Genomic DNA, 24,328 nt, shown 5'->3' with positions numbered 1-24,328 from the left:
CAAAACGTGAATTTGTTTTGCCAACTGCGATATATAGCTCAAACATGAGGAAAAGGTTTAGTGACAGACTTTCCTTCCTACACTAACAAAGGTAGGCCAGGGTACACGTCGCTCTAATTGAGATATTTCCGGCAAATTTCCCGACATCTAGACAGAAAACGGAAACTTAAATGCAACTTGTCAATCTGATGTAGGCCTAATACTTAATGCATGCTACGTGTATGTGGTACATGTAATGTGTGTTCATTACATGTATGCTTGAGGAAACATTCACATTGAGTACATTTTCCTGTTCTTTTTTTTTTTATATTTGAATGTTATTTTGAGGAAAAATTAACACTTAACTTATTTGTCAGTTCCTTTTTTAATGGTTTTTAAAATGTTATTTTGAGAAAAATATAAGAAGAGTTGATTTTCCGATTCATTAAAAAAAAAAATGTTTTAAATGTTATTTTGAGGAAAAATGAACATATAATATTTCCCTGTTTTTTATCAAGGTTGTTCATTTCTTTTCTCAAAGAAGAGGCTTCTTCTGCCCAGTATGACATGATGTCAATGTTAAATTCTAGGGATTTTAGGTCAATTAAAGAGAAATTTTGTGCAAGTCGCTTTCATCATTATGTGAAGCAAACACTACAGCAATCTAACCACTGAACCAGATGAAATGACGTCAACAATAAATCACAATTTGATGACATCACTCACAAAGACCTAATTTTTGTAGTTGACAAAAACTGAATGTCTAGTTAAAATTGTTTTTTGATTCTACAGGAAGAGTTGAATTTTGAAGAGTGAAAAAACACCATAAAGGTTTCATAGTCTCTTTAGAAATTAGTTGAGCTACTCAGTATTCGCTGAATCACACACATTGATCCGTAACTCTATACTATTTTAGTGTTGATTACAACATTTCCGAGTACACTTGTACCGTGACATTTTCTCGCTCATTGTTTCTGCCCTCGAGTCGTAAAGCTCGTAGGGATCGCCCAAGTGACTCGCTCTGTCAAAATAAAAAAAGAGCGAGCGAAGAGCCTCGCAAAATAGAGCAACGAAGTCATGTTTTCGCAGCGTTATGTCTGTTTGTCACAGCTTCGCCCCAGAGGTTGATTCGGAGGGAATAGGGGAGCAAAGCAAGAGAGAGAGAGAGAGAGAGAGAGAGAGAGACAGCAGTTATATAAAAAAAAATGTGTACATCTTTTCAGTCAAAGTGCAGCCTATTTATTTTAAGTGCGTATTCAAAGAGTTCTTCTGTCAATAAAAAGATATGCATAAATACCTCAGACAGTTTCGCTATTCCTGTTGGTTGAGAGCGCGTCACGTGGGTGTGTATAAACCTTTGTTTATGCTTGATTTTTCAAAATCATCATCCCTCCAATTTCTAAGAAATGCTTATAATTATATGCTCCTTCAACTGCAGGTCTGTATGCTTCATTTTTGAACGGGCAAGGGCACTTGGGCATTTTCACTTTAGTAAAGGGCGCCTTATGTATGAGGAAATTGTAAAATTCTAGTGGAGCTTTTCAAGGGCACTAAGGGGGCATGGAGGCAATCGCCTTCATTGCCTCTGTGAAGCTTAAGGCCTGCGTTTTACTGGAGAGAAGCCATTAGTGGAATGACTTTGCCTGAGAAATACCTACACAGCTAACCGTCGTGATAGTCATACATGTGCGTAGATGTGTAACTCTCATCAAAAAAACAAACATGGCTGCCGTCATATCTCCAATCCATTGCACTCTCTAGTCATACCACACCAGTAGACCACACCGTCACCTCAACACACGTTTAGTACACGTTCCTGTATATCCAGTGCTTTTATTCCCAGTTACCCATGTAAATATAATGCTGGTCTTGTTTGTACAGACTGCCATCTGTAGTCTTTGTGACAGTCATGAGTCTGCGCGGGAACTCGGTTTTAACTGCGGCAGCGACCACTCTCTCTTTCTCTGCTGTGCTAAAAAGTGGCTTCACTGGTCCCCTGAGTGAAACTTGAAACGAAACTTTTACCATGTAAAATAAAATAAATTTAAATTGACGCTGGACTTGGACATCATGGAACGAAAACAAACTTTACAGCCTATATCAAAAGTTATTCCTTTGAACAGACAGAATTGACACTGCCCTGCTTTAGTGGAAAGTTGAATGGAATTCAAGCCAATAGGATGTTATTGTTGTAAGTATTAGAGACAAGTTGGCACCTCGAGTGAAGCGCTTATTTCTTCCCGCTTTACATTTAGGTCAAGTGTACCAGTTTGTTTGGTTAACTAGAAAATCTGAAAGCCACCGACTGTAAAAATTGTGTTGTATTTTGATAAAACTAGAAATCTGAAAGCCACCAACTGTAAACTTTGTGTTGTATTTTTCTAGAAATCTGAAAGCCTGCCGACTGTAAAGTTTGTGTGTATTGTTGGACAAAAAGATTTGATTGATCACTGTGTTAGGGGGACAGATAGTTTTGGGGTCTGGTTGATGGATGATTCAGTTGATGGAGTGTTTTAAAAACACAAGAGTTTCAATATGAACCCATGGGCAATGCTTCCCAAAAGTTTCAATATGAACCCATGGGCAATGCTTCCCAAAAGATTCAATATGAACCCATGGGCAATGCTTCCCAAAAGATTCACACCGTAATGTTAATAGACCTTATGCATTGACGTCATCCAGCCGCCATCTTTGAGGTCGAACGGTGACGAAACAATCAAAACGCACATAGATTGACCAATGAACAATCTCCTTTTGACCTCAATGCGGGGGCGCCGTACTGAAATGACGTCATGTGCATAAGGTCTATTGAAATATATTCAAAAGTTTGGAAAGGGATGCAGACAGAATCTGTTGCACAGCCTTTAAAAAAGAATATAATGAACTCCGTTATGTGTTTTTGTTATGTGTCTGCTTTTGCCACCAAGTATTGTGACTGTTAATATCTACAGACTCTCAAATACATCATGGGAAATTTTGGCAACAGATTCAAAAGAAATATATCTTCGGTCGACACAGAATGACGTTTTGTGTTTTCGTAAAAATGTCTGCTTTTGTCACCATGTATCATGTCATACATTTCCTTCAAAGCCTCTCAATGAAACATATTTAAATTTTGCGTAGCCTTTGAAAATAAAATATATCTACGGCTGATACTTAAATGACATATTGTAAGTTTGTAATAGCCTGCTTTTGTCACCATGTACATGTACATGTACATGTATAATGTCATATCTACACAGACTGTGTAGTACATGATTGCAAAAAAAATTTCAATCTTGCACTTAACCTTTTGAAAAAGGAAAAGAGTTTTGGACGACACTGAATGACTGACAATCTCCCACCCCAACAAACGAACAAACACATTGACAATGTTAACAATTTATTCCTTCACGTTCCATTCTTTGTATTTTTGTCAAGAAAAATAGTGTTTGATGTGCCATTGTTTTAACCTTATTTGAAGCATATTCTAATTTATTTTGTTCTGTTTCTTTCTCAGCAACAGTCGGCGTTTCCACATTTTTCCGTAAGTATTAACTTCCTTATATTTTTAACCAGAAGAAAGAACCTCGTAAAAAAATGTTTTAAAAAGTTCAAACAAACATTCAAAAATAGAAAGACCTTCCTGAAAAGTTTGTACTTGTTTGAAATAGTATATATATTTTAAATAGAATACAATTGCTGTAACAAAACCCTGAACAACAGTCCAAATCATTTAAAGGGACACGTTGCCTTGGATCGGACCAGTTGGTATATAAAAAGCATTTGTAACTGTTTGTTTATAAAATTAAATATGGCCAGAAACACGTAGAATACAATGATCCACACAAATTTGCCCTCAAAATTGCATGGTTTTCCTGTGCGAACTAACACGGTCGGCCATTTACATGTATGGGAGTAAAAATTTTGACTCCCATAAATGGCTAACCGAGTTAGTTGACGAGTTAAAAGGAAAATCGTGCAATCTCGAGGCATGTCTGTGTTGATCATTGTACTCTACTTTTACAATATCTTTCCAATCATATGCATTTTATAACAAACGGTTACAAACGCTTTTCAAAGACCAACTCGACCGATCCAAGGCATTGTGTTCCTTTAAACATGTAGCTCAAAGTTTGAAATCCCCTCCCCAGAACACCCTACAAAGCTCTGCTGAAGCCCCTCCCCCTTCCCCAGTATACTGCATATCATTGGTACCCTTCTACATATCCCAGCCCCTTTATCTTGTCCCAGTGGCTTGCTACACCCCCCCTCTGCAATGTACTGATTTTCCCCTTCCTGTTTACCCCATTACCAAAGTTGGTCTTTATGTCTGGTGCTGTGCCAACTGTCTCATGGCATATCTATCATGTTGAGTCGGGGGACTATTCAGTTTCTTATTCAGCTCTTACTATAAACTGTACAATATGGAGCTAGAAGTTTGGGAAACCTGTACTAATCCGCATGTTTGCATTAACATTGAATTGATACCATTGGAATGGACACAAATTGTTTCAATTATTAGTGACAAAGTTCTTAGGGCTGGTGGTAGTTTAAAAAAAAAACATCGTTAACTAGTCCGAAGACTCGCTGATTGTAGGAAGGTCTACTACTGCCAGTCCTACAGAGAAACCCTGTTTCTTTGTTTTAACTCAAAACGGGGCCACCTTTATTTGGTGAAGTTTTTACTGCTTGGGTTGGACGGTGTGTTTATTGAAAACACGAGAATGGAAACAAATTCAATGATGTATTAACCCTTTTCAAGTTCTGTTTCTGTATTACCATTATTATTTTGTATAAGTTACAAAAAAATGCATGATTTATAATTTGGTAGAATACTATGCCTTTTTTAATTTGACTCAACCCTCAGATAATCTGTCTTGTGAATGCGATTGAACCGCAAAATTTAATGAGTCTGTTTGTAAATAAGGCAATTGTGAGTGAAATTTGCATGATGTCTGGTGTTCTGACTTGCCTTGTCACTATACTTAATGCTCTAAGTTTGATATCCTCGGACCGTTGCTCAGACTAAAAAAATACTTTTTGCTGGATTTACATCATGTTGTCAGGGGGTGTGTTTTTAACATAGACCTTTTCGCGATTACAGGGGCACGTGCGTAAAGCTTTGAATTAGGTGCATTGTGGTCTAGCTGGTGATCAAATTTGATCCATATCTATCCCACAGTCTGCGCTTGTGCAATGGTATTTGCGAAAAGGTCTATAGTGGCCCCGAGATCAGCAAACACTGATATATCCTTGTTGCTTAAAGGCAGGGGTACTATTGGTAATTGTCAAAGACCAGTATCCACACATGGTGTGTCTAAAGTTCACACGCATAAAATAAAAAACCTTCAAAAAATGTTTACCCGATTTGAGATTTTAGCACGCTACATGTAGGTGGCAGTAGACTCACCAGGTAATTTCCATTGCTTACGTAGTTCTGAGCATGCACGTAATTCTGAGAACAATGAATTTACCTAATAAGTATGCTGCCACCTTATACGTATTTGCTCGGTTAGTTTACCCTAAATAGGTCCAATGCAAACACGGCTATAGAAACACTGGATCTTATGGGCTGAGCATTCTATGTATAGTCTGTGCATAGAGCAAGGGTCTGAGCATGGAGGTCTGAGAAACTCAAATTAAGCATTCAGCTGAGACTCAGCAAGGCATTGCACCATTATTTTATTCAAATCTAAACTCACAGGTGGCTTATCAGTTGCAAATTTGTTTGTAGATAAAGACTAAAGAGTACCACAATCCATATGCGATGGAGATAGTTGTCATTTTAAAAGCAAGCTGACCATACTATCTGACCATAGAGGATTGCTTGCCAGTGATGTGTACACATGGGAAAAGGTCATACTGTTGTATAGTTAACAGTTTGACCTTGAGTGGACCTGGCCAAGGTGACCTTTGACATGGATGAAACAAATCACTATGAGTACACAGTAGATCAATCAAATCACTGGCAAGCTCATCAAATAAAGAAGGGGGGAAAGCAATGACCAGGTGTTTTGGAAACATCAACCGAGGGTTGTGTTGTTAAAAAATGTAAGATTCTAGAGTTGTTTAGATGAAGGGGACATTAAGTTTCGAAGGTATTTTTGTTTTATTTAGAAATAATCTCATCTTGTCTTTTTTTGTCTTGTAGAAATCTAAATTAAAGTCTAGTATGCATTTCGGAAAAGACGCTCACTTGGTAATTACCCCCCATTTGAAGGAAATTTTCACAAACAAGAACAAAGAAAATGCATCATTTCCGTTAAATTGTTGTAGACTTTTTCTTACTCAGAAGGAAATGAGATAATTAAGTTGTTAGTGAAGCGTTCACACAGGTTGGTGGCGCAGTGCGTGTGTGTCTTTTAATTCTGACTGTGTCTTCAATTGAGCTTGCACTACTAAACACACCAACACTGTTTGCAGACAGTACCCCCAAATGCCCTCCCTTATCTTATTATTTAAATATTGTTGTCTTTTTATTTCATTAAATTTGTCTGCTTATCACCAGGCCACCACCACGTGACAAGATTACAGTAATCGAATCTATAATCTCCTAATAGTGCACAGCGGAGTAAACAGTCCTTTTTTGTTGGGGTTTTATCGCAGGCGTTAAGTAAGAGGTCTCACTGTTTGGTTTGTCAAGTTACCAAGGCTGTGGGTGCTATTGACTTGGCACTGTGTCAACTAAAGCATTTACCTACCTTAAGGATTAAGGGGGGGGGGGATAAATTAGAATTTACAGTAAATTGGCTGGGCTAGTATTTACTTTATATTTATTGTGTCGCATTTTTCATGGACACAGAGGTGGACCATACATAGTACAGTGTATGTGCAAATTAAACATTGAACGGATTGCTGGTTTTTCGTCGTCTGCCTATAATAAATCAACTGCGAATCAAGATTGAACATGATCAATTTAGTTAATAAATAAACAGGGATCGATTTCATCCAGCAATTTTGCAGTAGCAAGAAAAAATGTAGACTGATTTTTTTTTGTGGCACACCGAAACTTTGAGCAGCAAATCCTGAATTTTTAGTAGCGATCAAAATATTTTGAGTAGCATTTTGATCTGCTACACAAGGGAAATCGTTTACTGATAAGTTAATGTTATTTAAACTCAAAGATAAGAAATTTTTAACAGGGGCGCAGGACAACTTCATTGCATTAAATCTTGTGAAGAAAAAAACAATGAAGGGTTGTTGCATGTGAAAAGTAAAGTTTGGCCTCTCAAAAAAAAAAAAAAACTGTTGATAAAACTAAATTTTCATGGAAGAAGAAACTGCATTTTTGGGGTTGATGGCCATGGGGGTAAGAACTCCTTCTAATTCTACCTCCATGGGTGTACAAAGCTCCCTGCATCTGCAGTCTGTGTGTATAAACACTGATTAATGGGTTCCGTTCAAGCTGAAACTTGCCAGAGATTTGATGTTATTGTTAACATAAAGCTAATGGTGGGTGGGCGAAGTAAAACATTCCTAAAAAACTGTAGAGAATTTTGTGTAAGTTTGCAAGTGAAATGTGGTTTCTGGAGACCACTTCTTCTGCATGGCCCACTGGGCAACTAACACTGAACGCTATATGAAATAACATTTGATACTCTCTACTTCTTAACCACAAGAATGTTTCAATTCAATTTAGTAATGATTTGTTTAATAAATAGCATAACTGGCAATTAAAAAATCGAATTGCACATGTGAACAGGAATGAATAAGTTCTTAAACATTTTGAACAAACTAATTTTTTTTTATACAAAAAATGAAATCAGACAGACAGAAAATGGTTAAAGGACAAAATTGGTCTAACAAAGAGTAGAACAGGCTACCAGTTGATTGATGGAATGATACAAAAGGATGTGTAGAAAGGTTTTCAAACAAACGATCAAACAAAGTGTTAAGTTCTTGCATGTTTTTAGTTTGATAAATGCCACAGTGTTGGGCAGAAGTGAATGTCCTACCAGTTCCAGCTGGTCACCTACTCAAGTCACACACACCATGTCACACCTTGTTCGTGTACATGCTGGCAATATAATACACTTGCATTGTTCCTGTGTTGTCTGTAAAACTTAAAAGGAAGGTACATCGTCAGTTCGATAGTTCAAATAATAATTTGAACACCTAGCTGTGAAACACATACACAATTTTCCCAGTCTTAACATATAAACCCTTGTGGTTTATAATGTAAACAATAGAGAGCAGACAGGCAAGCGAGTGCAGCAACGTGGACAATTTTGTTTTTGGCAAAATAATAAAACCTATTAATGTTATTGGGTGTGAGCAGAGTAAAACTCTCCTCACAGAAGAAAAACTGCAGTGAATTTTATGTAAACTTGCAAGTGAAACTGCCTTCAGGAGTCAACTTATGCTGGAAAATAAGCATAAAACTAAACTGGTTCGAGAGAATTCTGGTGCCGACCCGTACCTTCACTTTAAGTTATATTATGATAAATCTGATAGCACCTTGAACCAATTGTTGGGTTATAAATATAATGTGCCATATGTTGATGATATATCGGAGCTAATATTTTGTGGTTTTGGGGTGTTGTACAGGGTGTTGTTCAACAACAGCTATTCCTTCAGGGATCATCTTGGAAAGTGAGTGCTTGCCAAGACAGCACCGATGTTAATTTATAGAATCGAAAGTGTTTCAAACAAACTGCCTCTCGTTTTTGTCAGTAGTTTTGGTTATAATAATTATTAAACACTCACAACGAAAAAAAACTTTTTTCTTTCCCTCTGATTAAGCTAGTATACACCTTTGGTAAATACATTTACTAACAAACATTTTTAATGTTTAGTAATTGTTTCTTCATCTGCTTTGAAAATAAAGCAGAGTATTTAGAAAGGAAATTTGATAAAAAATCTTTGAAGGCCCATCATCTTTAAAAACTATTCTGTTATTAAATTAGAACACTGATAAGGACTATTAAAAGTTGTAGGCTCTTTTCAAAGTGGGCGACTACAGCTTTGGCTGCGGCTAGATTTCTGCGTTACTTCTCATGTTTTAAATTGTACGTGCTTAGCAAAGGGCTAAGCAACAGTAATAGCTGTAGCCGCCATTTTTGATACAGCCTAATTATCCATTTTGTATCGAGCCTAAACCTTGGTTCATACTTTCCGCGCATGTGAATGCAATACAAATTTTGACGAAACAGCGGTTTTCACAGTGAATGTTTTGCAGGAGTTGAGCACATTTCAACTGATGCAAATTATTTGTTGCGAAATTTGTGACGCCAAAAAAGCTGCAACCAATAGTCCAAAGTCAATGTTTTAACAATTTTCCCAACCCTCAAAAACAAAGAATCTATTGAATCTTTATTTAAAATTCGTTGTCTTGTGGAAGCTTTAAAAAAAAAGATATTACCAAAGGTGTATCAGGCGTTTAAGAAAAAAATATTTATAATAAACACAGGGAAACTGTATATACTTATGAAATAAAACAGATCGTTTGTTATTTTAAACTGAGACAAATTATTATCTCTTAGTGGCAGTACAGCTTGTTTCAAATGCATAAGTTAATATCCGTACTGTCTTTTTGCCAGTATTAAAACAAATTTACCCTGCTCCTCCGCAAGTTGAGTTTGTCAGTAAAATAAGCACTTAGATAATAGTTCTTTTGAAGTGTTCGGCTAAATATATATTTCAATTGTATTTCTATTATTTATATTGTTGTCATGTTAGTGTTGTTAGAAAAAAGGCATGAATTGGCTTACTGTTGGCATTTTTATTTTATTTATTATTATTATTATTATTTTTCTTCATATTTTCCTGTTTTATGAGGTAATTTTGGGACCTTTGTTTTTATTTTCAATTAGATTGTGATTATTTCTACAGTTGTTTGATTTTTCTTTGCACATTTTGCGAGGCATTCACATGTGTTTTGAATTTGTTTTGAATTTTTTAGTATGATGTGATGATATTTTGGTGTGATAAATATTATTGCTGTAGGAAGATCATGCAAAAAAAAAGAGGGTTTTTTGAAATTATTTCTCCTCCTCACTGGGTGTGAGACACACATCCAGTAAATGGTCAGGTTGCCTGACTCCACCCTTTTTTCTATCCTTGCTCTATGCTTTATTTCACCAGTTCTCATGGTAGGGTGACCAGCCTATGCTCATCCTATCCAGTCTCATTTTGATGATATTGCTGGGCATTTCGTCCGTTTCCGATTTGTTTGCCCTTTGAAAAATAAAAAATAAATTGTGAATATAGCCTGAAATGGCTACTACAGCCTACACTATGTGTACATGCAGGTTAGCGCTTGCCTTTGATAAAATGTCCTACTTTTTTCCCCAAGAACCAAATATCATGCCTCTATTTAAGGGTACCAAAATCAAGATGGCCGCATTTCATATGGTACATTTAAAAAATTCCATTATTAACCGAGATATTTAACTCGCAGTCGAGATATTTAACTAGCAGTTATAACTAGTAGCTTCCCATAACACAGTTTGGTGTTTAGGGAAATTATCGATGCCTTACCGATACCGTCATGTTGCCATCCCCCAGATGATAAGTGGGAATCGCAATTTGTTTTGCTTTATATGTAAGGGTACTTGTTGTACCACCACAGTGTCCACTATACCACCCAACCACTTTATAGCCGTCTCTGTAAATTATGTGTACACCACTTCCCTTCCTTTTCATAGAGCAAGAGACAACCCCATTAGTTCACCCCTCCCACACCCAACCAATCCTGCTCCCCTCCTACACCCAACCAATCCTGCTCCCCTCCCACACCCAACCAATCCTGCTCCCCTCCAGCCGTGGCCCCATGTTTGTACCATTTACTTTTTCGCTTCTGCTTGTGTGGTGTTCAAATCTGCACTGCTCTTCCCATTCCAGGGTGCTAAATAACTATGTCGCATGGCACCAGAGTGTTTAAGATATCCTATTGCTTTGTGTGGTGATCTGGCCTTTTTTACCCTTTTCACGCATTGCTGTTCCAATTCCAGGGGAATGCACCACTAAGGCTTTTTTTGTAAATATCATTTTGATTTGAATAAAAAGATCTGGTAATTTGACGTGGCTAGTGCATGACTTTAGTTTGAAACCGAGAGTTAAAAAAGTTTTAGGGGAAACTTCCCCGCTGTCATCATCAGCTTGGAGTAGTCTGGTACCTCTTGTCAAATACACATAAATGTTAAATCTCGCATGGACACTGGGCTTCTCACGGGTGACTTTTAATAAATTTATGATATTTTGCCTGAAAGTAAGCAAAAAATATACTATTTTTCAAGAGAATTCTGGATTAGAATATTGCGTACACGAATCAATTAATATTAAACTGCTGTTCGGTATTGCGGCTACTGCCGTTGATTTCACCAAACTCTTCCTAACTTAGGATTAATCTTAGGACTTGGGACGAGTCCCAACCTTATAATGATAAATCCTAAGATTCATCCTAAGTTAGGGCGAGAACTCGAGATAGGATTAATCCTAGCGGGTTTTTTTTAATATGAAATCTTCTGCTGGGATTTATTTGACCCATTTTTTGTCCAATTTTGCAGGGAGGCCAGGCGTCTCTTCAGCACCCATTACCCCACGCCCACGCCCCACCAGTCCCCATGCCAGCACACCCAGCCAGCTTAGGAGGTGCGCCCGGAATGATGTCGGGTCATGGGTCGGGGTTGTTGCAGCTGTCTAATGCTATGAACTCGCACCCTCCAATGCCTGTTAAAGATGAAAAGGGTGAGGATGTAACAACAAAATTATGCACAAAATATTAATTACTATTTAAACTATCCTCTCTACTAGTACTAGCAAACTCCCGATAAGAATCTGGATCTGAATTGCATGAGGCCATATAAACACAAAAATTAACTGAGCAAAACATAATTGGAACAGAAAGTGGTTAACCAGTCGAACTTCAATTTCATTAGTTTTTGACCGGTTTCCTGCTAATTTTTGCTAAGCAAACACATTTGTTTTCCTCCCACATCTCAATCTGAACATTTCTTCTCGATTCCAATTCATCCTGTTTTTAATGAATAGTCAATAGATTATAGTAAATAGATAAATAAATATTGTGAATTTGTCTCTGCTAATTATTTTAAAAACCCAATTACCCAAAACTGAGATGCTTCATCAGCAAAACACACAATTTCAGGATAAGCGTGGCACACAGCAACCAATATCCTATTCTGATTCTTCAATTTGTTTTCCCCTCCCAACATGCGATCTCTCTCTTTCACTGTTGATCAACACCACATGGTTGCTTTGAATTGTCTGGTCGCTCCTTTCTGCCCCCTCCGCTGCCTAAACAGAGAGACAGGTAAGTTCATTTTGAAATGAATCAAATATTTTCTTGTTGTCCTTCTTCCTGATCCAATTTATAAATTTATAAAGACCAGGTGTGTTAAAGGCTATTGGGTCCAAGGACATTACGTACATGGCAAGACTTCAAAGAGGTCATTTGTGTATTCAGTTTAAAAGATGCAGCTGGTTTGTTTCATGATTTTTATTTAATTTTTTGTTTGAACAACGAAATATTGACTAAGGTGGGATTCGAACAACCGACCTCCGGATTAATGTGCTCGCCATATTAAGCCCAATATTGGCGGTCTCCATTTGATGTTATTTTATCAGCAAAGTTGCGGTCTTAATCGTAAGTCATGATAGAGTACAATAGTAAAATTTGTAGTAACACCATGTGCACTGTGCAAGCATGGTGCAAGAAACATCTCTTTTTGTGTGTGCTGCGGTGGCTCTGCAACTCAACGTTTTGATCAGTATGTTCAGATCATCTTCAGCGAAAACCTTTTTCACTGTAAACAATTCCAGAACACAGTAGAATCTTGTTAGCAAAGGATTGCATGTTGACTGGAAATTCAACGTTTCGATCAGTATGTTCTGAAGGTCTTCAGCTGAGATTTCCTACTGAACTGTACCACTTTCCCATGCAGACTACGCCCCCATTGTCCAGCTGTGACCTGTTCCCATAGGTGCTCCTTATAAGAGGGTGTTAATATTAACCTGGCCTTCCATGTGAATTCACTGTCAACAATTCCAGGACACAGTAGCATGTACTTATCCATGGATTAAAGCTCGGTTGATTTGAGCAAAGGGTCTTAGGCCATGGTTGCCACTCAACTGTCCTCAACCAACCCCCCCCCCCCTTTCCATCTTTTTCTCCAGTTCCTGTATTTGCATATCCCCTCTGGTACTCTTGCATGTGATAAGATCTTTGGTTCAGAGAGAATTACTTATCTCGGATTATCTCCACTCCTTAGAAAACCTTGGATTATCCTACCCCCCCCCCCTTCATCCGACCCCCTCGGGGGTTATAAATTAACAGATGGGACATGGCGTTAGGATGACTGGGCCTGAATATTAGGAAAGGTTAAATTATTTTTCTTTGTGCTTTCCAATTTTTGTTTGCTTTTTTCCAGGTGAATTCAATTCTTGATCTGGGTTTTTTTTGTGTTCAAAGAAATTTTTTACATTAAAGTATAATATCTTTGTGTTTTTTTAACCATTTGATTGTTTTGATCCTGTATAAATGGAGATTATATACAATAACACTGACCTGTGTAAATTTCATTTTCAAAGGTGGTAGCATTTGGAAAATATTGCCAAAAATCTAGAGTAGTTATCTTTGCTTGTGAAGAATGTGAAACGCAATCTTAAAAACGTTTCACAAGGAAAACATTTTTCGATCAAATTGTTTTTGAATTCCTCTCACTATAAAATCAACTGCTTTTGAAGGGGAATGGTTTTGCAAAACCTTTAAATTACCAAGGATGTTTATAATGGTTATCAATTTTTGTGATCACCATAAGTATAGAGGCCTACCTTCCCTGAACAGCCTCTCTTTGCTGTGCGGGAATGACACAAAACTGTTATTCAAAAAAAGCGATGGCAGTATTTCTCAATTGACTTCAAATGCCTGTGTGAATAATTATAGCGCTGTAATTTAGCAATGGTTATTCATGTATTTATTGAAAAGCTTACTTTCGGTACTTTCGGTTAAGTGCCATTATTAATATCCACTTGATCTACCTATTGGGGGAAAAAAGAAGAGAACTTCAAAGATACAAAAATGCTTGAAAACATACCGCCACAAAAAAAACAGTTAAGTTCAATTTACACAAATTTATGCACTCCTAATGGTTTCAATTTAGCTACGGAAATGGAAATAATCTGGCTGTTTTTATTTTATTTTATTTGTTTGTATATCAAGTTATAAACCACAGGATTAGATAAATTTTGAAATGAAAGTGACCTTGACTAGGCCTGAAAATGTTTTGCAACCCATACATTTATTGAATTGAAAAAGGGGTAGGGGAGAATATACAAATTTTTGTCAGACTCATGCTGGTAAGGTTTGCCCGAAACCGCGTGAATATTTTCCATGTTACTTACAATCAGATCTCAATCAAATTGATGTAGATGAGTACCCAAGCAGGTTAAGCCATTTATATCTTACAAATTAACGTAATTGGAAAATTGCTAATCGGAAGCAGCCTCCACAAGTTTTTTTAAATTTTTTTTTAAAAATTATTATTCCAAAGTCTCTCGGTCATACATACTAGTTTATCAGACCATCCCATTAACAAAAAAACACAGCACAGCACAACTGTACGACAACGCTCCCCATCCCAATGCCTGTCGTATAATACCGTCATTTGGATAATTACGACGAGTGTAGCCTCCCATGCCTGGAGTAGTATCGACTAGACAGCCCGGGCTCCCTCCTGACTAATGTGCTGTTTTTAAAGAAGATTATGAGCTCAGGGAGATGATATGGTGTCAAAACCTGTAAGCAGCTTTGCAACCCCCCCCCCCCCCCCCCTCCACACCCTGTTCCAAGATAATCAGCTTATGCGCCAACCCGCGCAGACGCACGATAATGCAAGTTATGAAAAATGTATTAATCTAGGGAGAAGAAGTGGGGGGATGCAGGAATCGGACGGATTGGCTTCAGGGAGGGTTAGTTTGCAAACTCCTGGGAGAAGTTTTTTGTGTATGTGATGGCGAAGATTTGAAAGACTGCGCCACTCTGGATAATAAGAAATACTTGGGGGGGGGGGGTTTCCAATTGGTTGCGACAGATATTTAGAGATAGGCCCTCTCGGTTTTCTTAGTAATTATTTACCAGGGATATTGCTGGCTAGTATGTTTAATGAGTTTGGTGTATTATTTCTCTCTGCCAGGAAGGTCAAAAGGATTGATTATTGCCCCGGAGTTTGATAATCCGACCACAATGGCTTTTCCTTCTTATTAATTCTTTAGTAGAGACTGAGTTGGGAAGTACATGATGTATTCTTTTTGATGACAGATCGTCAGATGCAGTTCAAATTGTGCCTGCTTATTTATAGGACATGTAAAACCCAACTTTTGTTTATCGTCCTTCCTTTCTTTAAAATTCAGCAGGTCGGGAGTCTTTTTTTATTTATTGTAGAGGTCCATGAGTCTTTTTTAAAAAAGTCTGTAGGTCGGATGGTACCCTCCTCTCAGTCAGTACAATCGGCCTTTACCATCAACTGAATTGCCCACAGAGGCTGGCAACTAGACTGTCACAACCTAAAGAATAGGGTATTGTGCGATGAGCACCATGTGCTAGTCTTGGGCCCAAGTCGCAGCTGCTCGATTTATCACCACAGCAACTGAATGTGATGAAATTGACGTGTTAACGATCAACGCTTATATATTTTGTTCAGTGTCAAGTATTATTGAGATTCTAGAGGTACTTTTGCTGGTTGGCCCGGGCGTGGATGCTTTTTACACAGACTAGATGCAATTATATAGTCTGATGGTAGTTTTGAAATGGCTAGAGAGCAGTATGACATTGTTGGTGGTCTCAGAAATGGTGGTCTCTTTCAAAGGCTGATAATCTGCTGATATAAATTTCCTAGAATTTCGTTTTTGGTAGAGTCATTTTTTTTATGTTCAGTTTTTTAGGAGAAACAATTAGAAACTTATTTTTGTCATCACTGTGGAATGGACTGAAGTCTGTGTAGGTTGCTCGTTGAAAATCCATAAGTTTTGTAGAGATACAGGAGCTAAACAAAGAAACGGGGAAAGGTATTGTTACAATGTAAACAAAAACGATTGTAACTTCGCTGTTGAAAGTCCGATTATAAACATTTCAAGAGATTCCTTCTAGTGAATAATCACTCTTGCACTATACATTAAATTAAAATAACACAGACGTTCACTTTTTGGGGGGTTGAAACTGCCTAGTTAGTGGAAATTGTTTTTTTATCATAATGGACTTGGTTTGCTCGATGAAAATCTAGAAATTAAACCACTCTGAAATGGAAGCGGGCACTCCTTATTTTCTAAGACCTGAGCAAGACTCTGACTCTGCTGTATCCTCACCCCCCCCCCCCAGAACCAGCTCAAGGCAAGGTCCCACGAGCCTTGGGGTGGCCCTGGGTGACTATTTGGTCTGCATCATTGTTTCTGATCTCAAATTGCCCTGGCCTAATGCAGTCAATGACCAGCCTAGGCCAACACATAATTTGATCATGGCTGAAGTGGCAGCCCCCACTAATCGCATTTTCACGCCTGCCTGCACACTCACTGAGGAAGAGGAGCTTCCTGCCCATAATGGCCACCTTTGTACTCATGTGGCTTTCTTTTTCTTGGCAGTGCTTAGAAGAGCCTTGCGGCCGAGAAATAAAGCAGCCCCCCCCCCCTTGTGTTAGTTATGATGATAAATCCTTTCAAGCAATCACCATCATCCAATTTCACATGTTCTGTAGTTGGGCCATTATGCTAAACATAGTCGGTTCCCAAGTCATATGCAAACATACAGAAGGACATGCACACACACTCCTCCATGCTCATGGGTCCTAGCTCTTTGCTGACACACACACAGCAGGCACACCTTTGCCATTACCTGGAATAGGAAAAGCCCCTACCCTGTAAAAATGCCTGTAATCTGGCTCTTTCAATACACCCAAATCAGATTAGCATTGATTAGCACTGAGATAACCCCTGACTCCATGGTTATGAAACAGTTTATTTACCTTAGCAAGGAGCTTTCTCTCTGCCCTAGCCTTACAGACACAAACCCACAGTATTAAGCCAGCTCATTTATATAGGTGACAGTGTTCTTTTCCTGTTTTTATTAGCCCAAGGGTTGTTGGAAAGGGGGGGGGTGGTGTGGACTGAGACCATTGAGTAAATATCTCCACACACATGACACACAGCAGTGGCCTAGTTGCATTAGAATGGGTCATTAACATAAGCAATCAAGTCAAGAGCTGTGATAACTCTATGCATGCTCTGTGGGTTGTTGAGTTTGTAGGATCCCAATTGTGGGGGGGGGGGGCATTGTAGCTGCTAGACCTGTGCCAGGCAGGATGATAGTTGGGTGCTTGTGTTTCAGACTGTGGCTGGGAAGGCTCATAACAAGTCCCCCCCCTCTGTTTTCTATCATCTTCTTGTGGTTTTGTGAGGTCTCTGAGGTCTGAATGAAAAGTGTTGTTGAGAAATGGAGACACCATGCCAGAGATTGTTTGGCCACAAGGATTGGATGACTTGTTTCTCGGGCTGTCTGAGGCACATTTTCTACACTTTTGTTAGTTTTACAGGTCATGGTGAAAGTAATTCATACAGCATTACCAGTTGTTCTTGTTTCGTGAAGAGGCACATTTCGACACTTCAGATATAGTTTATATTCATGGTGAAAGTTGAATTCGTTCCAACAAGATTTCCAGTTATGAAAGAATCACAAGATAGAGTTCTTTTTATTTAACATAAGTTAAAAATAATTGTTCTAAATGAGCTTCTCAATAATAATGTAAAAATAAAATTCTAGCCAAAGAGAAAAGTCTGGCCAAAGAGCAGAAAAATTGATAAAAGCAAACCAAATCAAAATGTTGTACATTGGATATGAATAAAGGATGAGAACTAATCACAAGCATTCAAGGATTCCACCTTCCCTTGGAACTTTCCTTGACTGTCAGTTGGAATAATTCATGTTTTTCTCGGCATGTGGGGCTCTTTTGTCTAATCCTTCAAATTCAAACATGTCATGCTGCTATCCGAGCAGGTTTCCTTCTCCATGCTCTGTGTTTCTTGCGACCGACCAGTTATTCAAAGTTATCTGTTTAAGAGTAAATAAAACCGATGTGTTTATTGTCTGCACTTGTTGGCTTGTAGACTTAAGGCCTACCTATTGATTCATGAGATTTTCTGTTGTTTGTGGTTTAGCCTGCAGATTTTGTTTTTTTAAGTGCCTATACTTATGAAATTTTTTAAGAGGAAACACCGTTTTATTAAGAGTTGGGGTTATGGCATCATCTTTAGAGTTGAAACTAATGGTTCTTTTCAGAACCACCCCAACTCAATTATAGATTATCATTACATGGTGTTACCGCAAACCTTACTATATCGTATTTCCACCATGCAAAGTTTCAAATCCTACTTGACATCATCTTCATTTATACATGTGAGTTGTAATTAATAATGCTTTATCATCATCATGATCAGATCTCTTTTTCTGCATAATGATGATTATAATGCCTGTCCCAATGCATTGTAAAAAATATATTTAGAAAGCACCCCCTTCTCTCCTTACCTAATCTTCAAACAGGATGTGATGAATGAAACCATGGAGGTAGATGAAACACAATTTCAGCATCACTAATTGTCGTTTGATATTTTAGAAACAACCAGCTGTTTCAAAATGAATCACAATTGGAGGTCTGTTTTTGTTGCTGCACACATGAGGGGGTTGAAATTAGATTTTCCATCCAATTAAAAGATGACAATAAAGCACGAGTAGTTATCTTAATGAGCTGTGTTTTACAACGCCGTATGAAGCCGTACTTGTCTGGAATTCCAAATTGACACGCAATGCATTTCGCTCGGCAGGAATTACAAAAGCTAATGAGGAGCCTAGATTTGAAAGCTGAAATAGTTTTTTGGGCAATGTCAACAGCAGTCTCATTAAGGAATTTGTGTAACACAAAGAACAAATTTTCAGGTTTCAAAAAAATAGTTCAAGTTGATCAACAAGTGAGTGAATAACTTCGAATCTTCTCCTTTAGTTTGTCTAACCACGGACTCCTTTCGTTTGTGAGATAGGGCTACATTACATCTACCAATGTTTGTTTGTTACATTTTGTTAAATAATTCATAAATATGAAAGGGGGCAGTTCACACAAGTTGCAGTTTCTTTTCACACTGTCAGAAGGGTTCTATTACTATACAAACAAACCCCACCCACATTGTATAACCTACACTCAAAGCTAAACAAAATATCAAGAATGTTTGCTTTATAAATACATTTTTTTTCTTAGGTCTTATCCAAGTTGGCAGCTTGCAGCTACGACTACGGCAGTTGCTATAGGGCTGTTGGACCTCCTATACCTAAGTAGTACTCTCAAATGACTTGATTTAGTGTTAATTTGTATGCCAATTGTAAACCAGTGAAATGGAAATGGAAAATTTAACTGAAATACTTCAACGCATGGTGACGTGGTAATCTAGCTGTAGCCACTGGCTGTAGCCACTGGCTGTAGCCACTGGCTGTAGCCACTGGCTGTAGCCACTGGCTGTAGCCACTGGCTGTAGCCACTGGCTGTAGCCACCGTTTCAGACATGGCCTGAATTTTCTCCATTGGAAAACATAAAACCTAAAAAAAAATACACTGAAAATATCCACCAGTAATCTATCTCGCTGTAAGCCCCTACACATTAAACCCAAAACCTCTGCCCCAGGATTATGACCGACCCGAAAAAGAGATCTTTAAACCTATTTCGTTCGCTGGGCAAGCAAAGTAGTACATGGGTCAACATTTACCCCTCCATTCATTCCTGATTACATGTCTCTGCAATATGCAAATGTTAATATAACAGACTAAGTCAACATCTGAATGCAGTGAGTTGCTTTCTCAATGGGGAGTTTTTTTCTCTTTGATAGATGGTTTTGTTTGCGGGCGGCGGGTCGTTGATAGCATTCAAGTGGATCAAATGCTACAGCATTCTAAAGAGCTGTACATGTGGACATGATTTTCATTGACAATGCATTTTTTTTGACTGGTCGCAGATGGACTGTGAGGGCGCTGTACTCCCTTTATGGTCCTTCAGAACCATACAAAGACCAGTAGACTCTTTGATAGTTTTTAGAAAGGAAGGTGAAAATAATTTGTGTTGACAGTGTTTCCGTTTGCAGGGTGCATTTGGATTTCACTTTCCACTGGAGTTGGAGAGTGTGGCTGCGTGATTATGGGCTGATCTTTTGTTATTCATTTTGGTTGGCTTTATATGATTAATGGACTCCGTAAACCAGAGTTTTTTTTTTTTATTTGCATCAGGGATTAATAGAAGACATATTAATGAGGGTCTATGGAGGCAAGTAGTGTGTATATGTCCTCTGTGGGGAGAGTAGAAAACAAAAAAAAACCTCAAATGTACCACAGCGCTCTACAAAGGATTATTTGGGCTAATTTGTCAGGAGCTAATGCTTTGAGAAGATAACGTCATTCCGGGCCGTAGATTACCTGCCAGGGGAGTAGATGCTAACTCAATCAAGCCCAGCCCCCATGTGAGAGAGGGGTTCTAAGCTAATTAGTCCCAAGATTAGCCGCGTCATCACTAACTCCCCCAACGTGCCCGCGGGACATATTTATACCTGCACACATCTTACTGATGCATTTGTATGATATGGCTACGATCACCCCCCCCCCCCCAAAAAAAAAAAAAAAACCTTGTCAAAGATGGAATGTTATCTGTTTCATTTTTCCCGCTCTCGTGGCCTCATCGTGCCCGCCAGCTATTTTTTTCGAGGTTGGTTGTTGTTGAAATGCATCAGTAATCTGCGGTTTCGTGACAGAGCATGCTCGCAGTTATATTTTCTGTCTTTACGGTGTTATTCAGTGACCTGCTCGGTGTGGTGATGGCGTTGATAATGTTTCGCAGGATTTGTCCGTGCGATTTATGGAAAGGTGATTCTTTTGTTGGAAATTTGCTTGTAGTTATGTGTTGCTGACGTGATTGATGTCACTTATTTATTAATCAATTTCCATCATTGTGAAAACTATTATTTTAGCGTTCATTTTTGTCCATTGTTTTATAGCAAAGACCAACATACAGTAATAACAACAAGGAACTAAATTTATTTTTGTTTTGCATTTTTTTTATGGCCTGATGTTTCGACCCTAGCAGAGTAATTTTGCATCGCAGAAATCTTTTTTTTTCAAATGTGAATTTGATGATGAAGTAGTGAACCATTCTTGTAGACCGATATCACAGAGAAGTCTCCATGCGCTTTGAGATGAAAACAAAAGAGAAGTAAAAGTTATTTATGGGGGTGCATTTATTGAAAATATAATTGCTTTACCTTTGAAAAAAAAAACAGGGTGTAACTCTAAACAACCACATCTAGCACTATTCATAACGGGTAAAAAGCTGGAAAACCATTATTGCCCATTTCTTTCCCTTAAAACAACCTCTTTAAATTACAAGCTGCGATCTTAAAAATAAAAGCGCCCTTGACTCCATGTATCGAGGGGACCGATTATTTTGGCGGGAGAGAGTGTGTGTGTGTTGTTACTTAGCAGCACAAGCACTTGACCTTCCGTATGACTGTACTTCCCCCATGTACGCCCCCAAAGTTGCATTCTCCTGAAGTGATACAGATGTATATAGCCTGAATGATTGATAGAGATAGAGACCGCACCAAATTAAGTTTCCTCCCTGGATATTACCAGGCTTATCAGCTGTTGCTATGGACTTACAGCTTTGGTGGGAAGGGAGGGGGGGGGGGGCTCAGGCACAAGAGTGAGGGCTTAAGTGAGGGCTTTAGCATATGTAGTACTCACTCAAGTTGTGACCTTTTTAGTATGAGGGTGACACACTTCTGAGTTAATCTGGCCGAAGTGTTGAAAATTGTCTTTGTTGTTGAAATGGTGCAACACAAGAATAAAGCTTATTGTTGGGTATTGAAACGTGTATAATGGGACCATGGAGGTAGATGGGACATGTGTCTCATTGTTTAACTTGAAAGAAGATTATGCCTAATTACCGTGGGTTGCATCATGGAATAATCGGAAGTGGAATTACTGAGGTTGGCAATATTATTTTTGGGGTTCAGCATGCTCCCACCTAGGGACTAGTTGAATATTCATTTATACTTAAACACCACTGGAACAATACAGCCTGCTCTTTAAAATCCTAAACATAGATGTAACCATTAAACAGTTATGATACCTTTTGTAGATTAGGTTTTTGGCCATGACATTAATCCCACTCACCAGTTAAATTTTCAGCTTCATTATTCATCAAATTTTGAGGGGGAAAAAAAGTGAAAAATCACAGAGCAATGTTTTCAGAAGAGTTGCGTAAACCTTGAAAACCACTTGTTCAAAACAGCCTGCGGTTTAAAATCCAAACCAGAGATCTAACCACTGAGTAGTTACATTCCCGCCTTCGGTGGACAAAAACACTGTTTGAGACGAGACACAAGGTAACAGACAGCTGGCATATAGAAGTGTTGACGCATCATCAGACATCATAAGCACACAGACAATACCCCTCCCCCCCCCCCCTCAAAAAAGGTAACGATCAAAAGAGCTACAGCCGAAATGAACTCAATTGAAATTTAGGATGACCTCAAATCCAAATGCAAATTCCTGCACACTGAACAGACGTAAAATCTATTTTGATAAATAATTTTTGCAAAAACAACCTAAAAAAAACCCCAAAAAACTGTAACTGCACAATGAGAAAGAAAACAAATTATTAAAAAATATTAATAAATATGGTGTTTTGGCTATCATTAATGAACCCTCAACATGACAACTTATAAATATGTATTGAGATGAAATGGTGGCTACTAGCATTATTTAAATGCCGCATCTTAAATCATCTTAAAATGAAAATCTTCAAGTACATGAGTGCTTTTTCGAAGAAAACTAAACACAACAACAACTCGTAAATAAAATCATTCTATGTTATCAAGTCATCATATAATGTTGTTATTGAAGAGAATAAATAGCGAACAAATGTGAAGTTGGAGAGGCAATACATACAATACAAAACCCTTGCACTTATTCTTCCGGGCGCGGTAACCTTTATACAAGCTAAACAATACACAGCTTTGGACTTAGATACGATATTTAAACACCCAGTGTCAATATTGGTTCAGGCAAATGGGCCTGGAATTAAACCTGCGTTCTCTAAACATTTGCCTCGCGGATTGGCAAACATATTGGCTGTCTATGGTTGCTGTAGTTGTGTGTGGCGACAGCGCCTCATATTATTGCAAATTAATTCAGTGACGGGGCAACGTATTAATTTCGGCCATTTTGAATGACTGCCTTCCCGGTCACGAAAGTGTTTTTTTTTTCGTCAGGGGCTAATGCACACGTCGATTCAAGAATGCATGTTTATTTGGATTGAGAGTTACTGCAATGATTTGAGCTAGTTCTTCGATAATGAGAATTTAGGAAAATTCACTGAATTAATCTGAACTGAAATCCAAAAGTTTCCCTTGTGATTTTATAACTTGATATTTAGGGATTGCCTTAACATTGTCCATCATCTTTTACTCTGGTCCATATTTCAAAATGAAATAAGGAAGCTTGTCAGCACTGCTAGCCAATCAGACCACTTGAGGTTAATTTTGATTGATCTTTAGCCATCGGACCACTGTTAAGACAGATAAGAACGTTGTCATATTGACAAACAGTTACATCTATTTCCATTTATCAATTGAAATGTACTTTTTTCGTTTTGGAAGTGACTATTCAAATTCAAACCTTATATTTTAAAATTGGGTTGTTACAAATGTAATTTCTAACTTGGGGGTATCTTTTTTTTTGGTCTGTAAATATTTTGTATGTCTGACAAAAAAATGGTTTAATTTGGTGATTGGCTTTGGGAATCAGTGTTGAAGCGTGTTGTAAGGAAGTTGTGTTTTTGGAACCTTGTCGAGGTTGTTAAGGTTAATTTCAACACGGCAGCTGTTTATTGTTGCTGACAAAGGCCTTTTTTCCGATAACAAAGACAGTTTTTTTTAATCAGCATCTCCTGGTACTTCGATCAATTCAATCATCTCGCTAGGGCTAAGCAGGGCAAGTAAAAAATAACGCTGTAATCTAATAATTTATAATAAATTCTAGCATAAAGTTTCACAAAGGTGTGTAACTAATTCAACTGCACGTTCACTGCCCAGAGCACGACAAGCCTAAATTCAAATTATGCGACAACGATAAATTATGTAAAAACAATGTCAATTACGTCAGGGATCTATTTTGCTTTTATTATTGACACAAGCTTGACACTGTTTGTCCTCGCCTTCCTTCAGATAAAAAAAAAAATCTAGATGCAAGCAATTAGTGGAAGGTGAGTTTACCGTGATGATGAGTTCAATTATTTAAAGCCATTTTAACAAAACGAGACAGACAAATCT

General features: G+C 38.0%; 1 protein-coding gene across 6 annotated transcripts in view; it reads left to right on the top strand.

The window, feature by feature from the left end:
• The window catches only part of LOC117295953 (transducin-like enhancer protein 4), a 76,190-nt gene that overhangs the window by 21,553 nt on the left and 30,309 nt on the right, over nt 1-24,328 (top strand). For 3 of the 6 annotated variants that reach the window (XM_033778764.1, XM_033778763.1, XM_033778761.1), the window contains exons 7-10: nt 3,479-3,505; nt 8,509-8,553; nt 11,469-11,649; nt 12,225-12,232. In XM_033778764.1, the coding sequence (XP_033634655.1) occupies nt 3,479-3,505; nt 8,509-8,553; nt 11,469-11,649; nt 12,225-12,232 (261 nt within the window). The remainder of the gene's footprint in view (nt 1-3,478; nt 3,506-8,508; nt 8,554-11,468; nt 11,650-12,224; nt 12,233-24,328) is intronic. The other 3 variants (XM_033778762.1, XM_033778766.1, XM_033778765.1) reach the window with 3 other exon arrangements.

The sequence above is a fragment of the Asterias rubens genome, chromosome 10 (genome assembly GCF_902459465.1).
Source record: "Asterias rubens chromosome 10, eAstRub1.3, whole genome shotgun sequence".
Taxonomy (NCBI): Eukaryota; Metazoa; Echinodermata; class Asteroidea; order Forcipulatida; family Asteriidae; genus Asterias; species Asterias rubens.
The sequence above is the reverse complement of the archived record's forward strand: the minus strand, read 5'-3'. Positions and strand labels throughout refer to the sequence as shown.